General features: G+C 38.0%; 1 protein-coding gene across 1 annotated transcript in view; it reads left to right on the top strand.

Moving 5' to 3' along the window:
- The first annotated feature begins 375 nt into the window (after nucleotides 1-375).
- The window catches only part of LOC306758968 (tensin-3-like), a 34,070-nt gene continuing 24,604 nt past the window's right edge, over nucleotides 376-9,841 (top strand). Inside the window, exons 1-5 of the mRNA XM_079244428.1 lie at nucleotides 376-391; nucleotides 8,016-8,178; nucleotides 8,357-8,407; nucleotides 8,646-8,768; nucleotides 9,022-9,086. Of these exons, the coding sequence (XP_079100554.1) occupies nucleotides 8,029-8,178; nucleotides 8,357-8,407; nucleotides 8,646-8,768; nucleotides 9,022-9,086 (389 nt within the window). The 5' untranslated portion in view covers nucleotides 376-391; nucleotides 8,016-8,028. The remainder of the gene's footprint in view (nucleotides 392-8,015; nucleotides 8,179-8,356; nucleotides 8,408-8,645; nucleotides 8,769-9,021; nucleotides 9,087-9,841) is intronic.

Raw genomic sequence — 9,841 nt, 5'->3', positions numbered from 1 at the left:
GTGAAGAGGGAGGGGACAAGGGGAGGCAGCCTCGGCGGCGCAGTGGGAGGACTGTCCCATGCCAGACTCTGAGGAGGCTCCAACAGCAACCTGGACAAGAGGAAGTGATCTGGAGGCTGAGCAGAAACAGCAGGAGCAGCAGTTCAGAAAGCAAGTAAAGTCTTCCGTTTTTACCACCGCAGAAAAAGGGTTAAAGAGATCAGCCGGTCCAGCTGGGAGAAGTAAGCGCCCTCTGAACAGCCTGAGAGCACATTCCAGCAGAGGGAAATGAGCCTCTCACGTCGCACTAAGCCTGTCTGACGGACGGAGGGCTCTTTGGACATTAGCGCACTCATTCTGAATAAACAGGGTGAAAAAGAAAGAAGTAAAGTTCTCGATTTCACTTGATAAGGTAAGGCATAGCGTGTGTGTGGTCGTTTTCAGGGAGTAGGAGGGGGTTGGTTTAAAGTCGGCTTGGTCAGTGCTAAAAGCATGATCAGACCTCCAAACTCCAGAGTACATTTCAGCCCCCCTCGTTCTCGTCCTTTGCTCAGTCAAATTGAATTGATTTTTGCTCATATATTCAGAGCATCAAACAAGTCACTGCTCTCTGTATTTACTTTGGCCCAAACCAGAGATGTGTGTGCGCGTGTTGCTGCTTGTGTGCGTGCGTCTGTGTGTGTTTCTTTCTCTGCAGTTAGGACTTTGTGGACAGAGAAGGTAGTCATTCACACTCGAGCAGAAACTCAACTTTTTTTTTCTCTTTTTTTCAGACTGTAAATGAGTAGCCTATTATTCAAAGCATCTGAATTAAACTCAGCTTCATCTGACTTCCACAGTCCACAGGCTTAGTTTTTAAATGTCTTCTTCTGTGAATTGTGTCTTGACTGGCTATAATTTAGGGTTCCTTGCTATTGTGGGTTATGGTGCACCAAAGACCTTTATAATGTGAAACACATGGGGGCAGTGATTGTGGAATACTTGTACCCAGTAGTCTTCAGAGCTCAAATAGAAATGGGCCAGGCTTTGTCCATTATTCTTTGCAGTCTTCAGCCAGTGGTTAAATGATGGAGAACAAGAGATTGTCTCTTTTGTTTGAGCTACAGCTAATTTGCAGTATTTGTAGCCTTAGGGCTTTGCTGTTCAGGCAGCCATAGCTTATGACATGTACATGTCTCCTTAGATCACAGAAGCTTACCCAGAAATCGGCTTCTTTGGAAACAAGATGCGCACCTTCGTTCACACCCGCTTGCATACCTTTCTGTCAACATAAACCATGCAGGTTCATATGAACGCTTTAAATTCCCAATTAGCAGTCACTTGTTGAACCATAGCTATTATTTTTGTTTTATATGTAAATATATACATATATCTATAAATATGTAATATTATAGAAATATATCTAGCCACTCAACATTCATCATACTTTTTCATTGTGATACTTGGTAGCCCTTACAAATGCTCTCAGAGACATTAAAACGAGTTATCCTGACAGTGTGGGTTGGCAGAGGGTTGGAGTTGTGTACTATAAACAGAACTTTGTGATTGAAGCATGGGACAAAGCACGGGGGCATTTCATTTTGTCACAGTGCTGCTCCTACAGCACTTGGTTGACATGTGTAAGTCATTAAAACAAAGCAGAGATTTAGAAAAAGAAGGAATGAGAATGAAACCAATAAAGGGGCACAAATGGGAAAGAAATAGGGTAAAGAGAGTGGGAGAAAAAGAGTGGGAACATAATCCATTTTGGAACGCATTCCACTATGACCTTGGGATAGAAAATGGTAATTAGGGAGCATTTTGGGAGCTTTATAAGAGCACAGATCTGCTCAGGCCCAGGACTGTCATTTTTATTTCCTTCAAAATACCTCATAAAAATGTGAGAAAAATACATGCTAGAGTTCCAGGGCTGCAAAATAAACTAGCTAAAAATACCCAGCACCCTCTTCTGTGGCATTTTTCTTTATTTTGTTTTTTCAATAGTTCTCATGGATTGTTTATTTCAGTTCTTCAGCCATGAATGAGTGTCAAAGCCACAGCATAAACATTCAGAGCCCCTGACAGGAAAAGGCCAGAACAAACTGTGGCCTTGTCCTTCTCTGGACTTTTTACACCAGCCATGTCACTGTGGGCATGTTATCCCACAGTATGAAATGCACAGCCTTGCCAAGTGTGAATGAAGGGTGATTTGGAACAACACAAGCTGATGGCATCCAGTCGATTTGATGGCTGTTAGATGTGGATAACAAAGATATTAAACAGATCTGTTCTGCTTTCAGAACTATGCCAGTTGATAGGGTTGTTAATTATTGTGCATAGTTCTTTGAGGAAAGCAAACTGGAAGATAAAAATAAAAGGAAACAATGTAGCTGAATGCAGTTCATAACGTTTAAGGTAACAAGATAGTACAGCAGTTAACCTGCAACAACTAAACTTATTGAAGTGTTTATCACATTTCAGGTATTACTCAGGTTTTCAAACATATTAATAGATCATTAATCTTTCCAAAGTCTCCCAATGAGACAATACTGTATGCATGACTGCTTTTTACAAACATGCAAAAAAAAAGATGTTTTGTCATGCTGGGCTTAGATAAGATTAAACTCTACTAGATAAAGTTAGTGCCTAAGTCCCGGGAAACCATATTTTAAAATTGTCTTTGTGGATTTTAGACATTCAAGTTAAGTTTTGCAGATCAGAAAAATGCCCCAAAGTGGAGGTTTTCATCACATGTCAATGATGAGTTAAAGACGTTTAAGCGAACAAGCATTTCAGTTGTATTTTTGTGCATATATGGAGGATGGTCTGCCTTGATTGCTTACATATGTGTGCAGGCATAATGTTTCTGACTTTTATGTATTTTTCCTTCCTCACCATATACCAATTTCTAATTTTTCTAAATGGATAGAAAAGATCCTTAATGAGTTTACATTTGTTGATTGCATCATCTTCATTATGATGCAAATATACATCTTCATAATGCTGCATCAGTTCTGACTGAGACACTCATATGCTTTGGGTTTAGCTTATTATAGCTTATGATTAGAATTGAACATTGTGGAGAGAAGCTTTGTGTTAAAGTCTAAAAAGATAAAGAAAAAGAATACAAAGGTTTTATTTCTTTGTCTAATGGTACGAATTTAAACACAATCCTGTTATCGATCATAGCAATATAATCAGTGATGGAACATATAAGCAAGGAGGTTGCAGATAGCCACCCTAATCACACTCAAACTTTCTTCCAAATAGATGAGGTGACTGGAGCTTTGGTCAGTTTTATTTGTTACATAAGTATGCAAAGTTTTTGCCAGCTGCTTTTACCACAGAAGACTCAAATATGAAGACAACTTATGAGGTCACTTTACGAATGTAGGCTATGATTTAACATTTACTGCCAAATATCTGGATTATGAAATAGTTTTTTCTACAGCTTGTGTCTGATGCCACGATGCCTCTTATATCTTGTGGTGCAAAGTGGAAGATTCCATACAAGGCAGGCCAGGTGAAGGGTGTGGCTCTTGAAATAGAAACAGACCTCACCTCCTTGATTGCGCTTTAACACACCATGCTATTTCTCCAGTGTATTATGCTTGCAAATGGAGAGTTCACTTTATTTATTTTCAGCACTTTTCAGGGTAATTGAATGAAAGGCATTTGGAATAGGTTCCAGCTAATGGTGATGCGTGTGTAAACGTGGCTGACAGCACCAACACTGTCTAGTCAAGCACTTACCTGCAGGGGCTGGAGCTGGGGGAGCCAGGCACACCCTAATCCCCCAACATCCTGACCTTCGTAAACCTGCTGGAACTTGTTCACCATAGACCTGGCAACTTGTTTTTTTTTTTTGGATCTCCTTGCTTATCACACTTCTCTGCCATCTCTTAATGCCATGGGTGGGCTCTGGATTTGAGTACACTGCCACTGCTCTTCCTTTGTGAGCTAATGTTGTGCTTCAAACCAAAGAACAAAAGCAGTGAGTGCAAATTAAAGACCAATTATCTTTCGTGCATGCTGAGGCAAGTTGGTCATGTTGGTTTGACTGCTGAGTGGGAGTAAGTTGGATGCTAGGGTAGAAAATGAGATTGATTATGGCAGTTCTGCACATGAATGAACAGTAAGATTAGGTTTAGTGATGCATTTTGTTTGTTTTGGGATTATTTATGGGATTTACCGGGTTTTGTTGGCTGGAGCCATTGGTGAGAATACTTATGGGAGAATGTAAACCCCACCTTAAGGCGTTTTAAATAAACAAATATAAGCACCTATTTAATTATAAAGAGACTTATTACAGAAAGCCCATCTAAACTTAAGAAGATTTTACAGTGAGTCCCCCGTAATGACAGCTCATATGTCACCCACTTTGCATCCTACTTGTACTCAAAAGTCAGTTTTATGTTGACTCTGGTCTATTCGCTTTCTCTGTCTATTTCTCTTTTTCTTTCTAAATCTTCCTTAGATATTGTACTCTTGTTTTTCTTTGATGAATCATCTACAGTGCAAATTAAAAATACCCAATGTGTTGATATCTGGTTGCTGTTGTGTGGTACAGTGCGAAAGGAGAAATGCAGGGTCCTGGAAAGAAAAGTTGTGAAGTGCAGTTTCTCAGCCTCAAAACACGGTGGGACAACGATAGTTATATGAAGTTACTTAATAAATGTCACTGTACAATAAGAAACAAGTTAAAAATGCATTTTTTCAAGGTTGGAAAGTTGTACAAAACTAATTTGCCCTAAAATCAATTGTGCGTTTTACAATTGCAAACCAAAGTTTTTGTCATTAACATCAATCACAGGTGTAATTACCCATACTTAACACCATCTGTGCTCCAGGTACTCCAGGTATAATGAGACAAAACTCAGTCAGTAACTGCTTGGCAATGGTCAATTTATTTCTATTTCATTAGTTAGATAAACAGCTAAATATTGCTATTGTTCTCTAGATGACACTAGAAATAAATATAACAAATTCATAGCACTTGCATGGAAAGTGGTGATGAGGGAGGGAGGAGTGTTAATGTTAATACTGCAATGTCACTTGATAAAACAGCAGCTCCCTGGTAGCAGTTTTTATAGTTTTAATATAGAAACTTAAAAGGTCTTGAATAAAAGCAAGACACACAGTGACTACACTAACATATAATTACATTTATAAGCATGCAGATGTTAGCTAGATGTAAAGGCTGCAAGTGCTAGCACGGCTAACAATAGTGGCACCTACTAAAGTTAAATCAGAATGTTTTTCTAATGATACTGTGGTCCCACTGCAAATACAACATGGATGTGCTCTGCAGCAACTATGCAAGAGTTTTCAGAAAGTTTATTTTGTCAAAGTTCTTAAATACATGTAATGCTCGTGTTATATATAACACAAATATTACATGTATTTAAGAACACTTTTGTACATTACTTGATTAAATTGTATGCAAGTTTCTTAATCAATCAAAATCATTTTTGTTTTTTCTACTTTTTCATAGCCTACTAAAAACTTTTGTAGTAGTTTTATCTTGTGAATAAATGAATTAATGTATATCTGCTTCATATTTTTTGTTTTAATTGTTTATCTCTTTTCTTTTGTAATATTTATTTTGTGGGTTATTTTGCGCCTTTTATTTCCCTGAAGTTATTTAATAGTAATGGATAGATTATGAGATTGACTTTATATAGAATGGTCATATTGTGTGATGCTTTACTAAAACTAGTCAAGAAACCATGTTTAACTAAATTAAACCTAGGACACTCAATGAAATACCTTCAAAATTAGAAATGTTTAACCTAAAATTGTCCTTCTGGTTTGTACTAAGACCTCCATTCTGTTGTTACATTAACAAAAAAAATGTTTCATGCTGAATATAAAAGAAAACAAAGTGATCTAAAATAGTCACTTGCCCCATAAGGGTTAAGCAGCTATTAAAAGTCTTTTTCACCCATTTTTTTTTTTTACTCATATGCTGAAGAATAGTAAACTTTCTTTTCAAAGGTTTAACAGCAGCAAACCTAATCTCCAAACTGTTTTCTTGAAACATGTTTTTTTTAACCAGTGGTTACGTTTTCCAAATAAAGCCAGTGTCCTAACCAGAAAGACTTTCAAGTCACATTTTGCGGTAGTTGTTGGTTAGACTTTTCTGTCTCTAGTTAGTGTAGTACTTTGACACCTCCAAAATATTTTTGCTGATTTCTGCGTCAGACTCAGCCATGGACATAGAGGGTCCTAAGTACTAGATGATCTGTTCATTAATTTCCCATTAGTTGACAGTTTTTCCTTGGAGCACAGAGGAAATGGACTCGTTCCAACAGTCCCTGAGGACCTCCCCCAGCTTCAAGCACCTCTGCGACACACTCAAAAAACACGGCCCAGTTTCCCCCAGTGATGACCTCTTCACATGGCCTCTTTCATTCCACTCTGAGGGTTTGTTTAAGCCATGACTACACTATCCCGAGTTTATGGCTCTCCCACTCTCCCCCCTTCAAAGTGGTGGACTGTAGCCTGCAGCCATCTCAGACTTACTACACAGGTTTTTTTTTTTTTTAATTTTGTTTTATATTTTGTCTTTGGATCATTTAATCACTACAAACAATTAGGGTACTTCAATAGGCACAATGATCACTTTAGCCTTAGATATAGGCTTCTGCTTCTGAATGTGTTTGTGTAAAATCTAAAGCAAAAATCAGAGCCCATTGGTTAACCCCTACATGCGGTTGTGGAGATCCATTATTTTTTTCTTTAGATTTTTTTTTTTTTTTAAATTTATTTTTTTATTAAAATGCTAAAATACTTGCAAAATAAAACCTATAGCTTTCCAGTGTAGTCCCTGGAAAAAACCAAGACTACATGTCATCATCAATAATGATGCTACAATGCTACATCATTGGCTTGTAGTGATGCCTGTAAAGATGGAGTTAACCTTTTTGCTGCTAAAATAGCATACTTTTGGGGAAATCTACTGCAAACCCTATAATTGAGTTGCTCTGTGGTGTCAGAGAAATTCTTTTGCTCCAGTGAGTTGTGGAATAGGTTCTCTGCTGATGGGGCTTGTGTCAACACATTCTACAAATGTTCAATTGAATTGGAATCTGGAGAGTTTGGAGGCCAGGTCAATACCTTTGGGCTCTTAATCCTTAATCTGTTCCCGAAGTAATATCAGGTGAATCTGTTTCCATGAAAGGGTGTGGTTGATCTTTATTAATCTTTAACAGTTGTACATGTGAAATTAGCATGCTGCACATAAATGTCAGTACACTACAAGAAGATGATCAACATTGTTTTCTTTGCCTGTAAGAAGTTTTGATTTTACCATTGATGGGTGAATTTCACTCTTCAGTTTGTCCAAGCTGACTTTTTTGTTGTTTTATCTTTATCTGTTGTTCAATTTTCTGTCAGTTCAGCTAATCGCTTCAGTCCTGCTGTGTTTTCCAGCTGACAGACAGAGAGGCTGCACAGAGATGACTAGATAAGAGAGTAAGGGATATGTCTGTGGTGTGTGGTGGGGTAACAGGGGAGACAGTCTCTCTTTCTAGAACACTACAGCAGGAAGTTCATGGCCATGAGGTCACAGGGACACACAGACACTCAGGGATTTACAACAACTGGTTTCAACTGGAACTCTTTGAATGTTTTTTTTTTTTTTTCTTTTTCACTGTTGCTCAGCTGACTATCGATGGTAATAAGATTGTTGGTGGCCTATCTTAAATACAGCTGTTTTGTAAGCTCCCTTTAAAATACAGATAACTAGAAATTATCTGTCATGTTAAAAAGTCCTTGTTTTTTGCTTTTTTTTTTGTATTTTCCAACCAGTACAATATTTGCGATACATAATGTTAAGCATTGCTGTTTAAACAAGACAACATCTATCGCACAATCTTGAAATGAAGTCAGTCATTAAAGATATCTGTGGACAACCTGGACACAATGACTAAAGCTGAGGACTTTGACCATCAAATATTGACTTAAGTGGAGTCACCTGCTTAAAATAGGAATGTTGTAAGACTGCTAAAAGGCCTGATCTTTCTGTATGTCTGCTTGGAAATTTTTTTCAGCAGGAAAAATACAAAAATGGAGGAGGGATATGAGCTGGATCTGACATATATCACAGAACGTATCATAGCTGTGTCCTTCCCCCGGGGCTGCTCAGAGGAGGTCTACTCGCACAACCTGAAGGATGTCACTCGAATGCTCAAGTCTAAGCATGCAGACAATTACCTGGTCAGTAGTGCTTGTTCATATGCTGCAGCCTTAAATGTACTGTCACCAGGTATCAAAGTGTTAACATTATTAATGTTACTGCTGATGGCTTTTCATTGGATAGGTGTTAAAGCAGTACACAGTTCATCTGGAGGGAACATTTGAAGTCATGTGCTTTATTGCGTTTTTCTTTCTTTAGATTATTAACCTGTCCGAGAGAAGACATGATCTCTCCAAAATGAATCCTAAGGTAAGATTATTGCACTCTCTATCTCAGCAAGAAGTTCTGAAAAGTCCATTGACATATATGCTTCAGAAAAATGGGGTTTAAAAAAATAGAATTGCATGGTAATCTGTGTCTTTACCAATCTTGGTTAATTTACTATACACCTTTTTTTTTAGACAATACATCATTTATTGGCACAGAGTTTGTGTTGTGAGTTGCGGTATATGATGTGATTACATTGAACAATAATGTTCTTTTTTAGACATTGGATACAGGTTGGCCAGACATGCATGCTCCACCTCTGGACAAGATCTGCACCATTTGCAAGGCCATGGAGAGCTGGCTCAATGCTGACCCTCTACATGTGGTCGTTATACACTGCAGGGTGAGCATCTGTAAGCAGTGTTATGTCAGCTGTACATTTCAGTTGCTAATTTATATCAACAACTCCAGATGAAACCACATTTCTCATTACTAATTCTGGAAAAAAGGGATTATGGCTAAAACTAAAGGCTCATGGCTAAATAAGCAACAATATGAGCTATTAGTTGGAGTTCTAATAAAACCTTTAAAATAAAACAAAATCATAAGTGCCACATGATCATTTTGTTTTGTTTTTTTACTCATTTGTCTTTTAGGGTGGAAAGGGTCGAATTGGTGTTGTCATTTCATCCTTTGTGCATTTCACTGATGTATCAGCCAGGTAACTGTCACCACGCACTACAAGTCTCTTGTCTTTTTGGTATTTATTTTTTTATCTTTTGTTCTCTTAAGTTAGGATTTATAGCTTTTTAAGTATATAGAAGGAGAGTTGTAGCTTAGTGATTTTAGATGTGGGCTTGCATCGGCAGAACCTGGGTTTGAGGTCTGAGTTGTTGCTATGCTAACAAAGGTGAAGCACTGTGGCCCCTTTAGCAAGGTATTTAAATCCTCCCAAATGCTATCCGAGCACTGAAACATGGTGCCTGGAAAGCACCCATCTCCAGTACATCTAGAGATTGGGTGAAATGCACAGCAGAATATCCTAATTGGGATTAATAAAATAAAAATAAAAATTATGATTACTGTTATATGGGCACACTTACTTACAGTGAATGATATCAAGAGCAAGCCACAACAATTCCTAAAAGCTCATTTTGTCAACCATAACCAGTGTCATTGCTCAACCACCATGATTTATTTAACCCTCTTTTAATTTAGGGCTACAGTGATTCATAAAGTGACTCAAAGAAAAGTTTCCTCTTTAAGATTCAAAGAAAAACCACACAATTTATGCTATGAATCACCCTGTATTGAATTGCATGAATCAACTCAGAAGCATGTAAGTTACCGTGATTCCCTCCGGCCACAGTGTCAGTTTCAAGAAGTGCATTCATGATGAAGAAAACCTGTTTGGACTTTGCAACCGTCGTCAGTCAAACAAATTCGGAAGTTCCTGATGCTCCAGGGAGCCGTTAA

This window comes from Telmatherina bonti (assembly GCF_933228915.1).
Source record: "Telmatherina bonti genome assembly, chromosome: 7".
In the NCBI taxonomy this organism is placed as follows: Eukaryota; Metazoa; Chordata; class Actinopteri; order Atheriniformes; family Telmatherinidae; genus Telmatherina; species Telmatherina bonti.
This window is presented reverse-complemented; position numbering and strand designations above follow the sequence as displayed.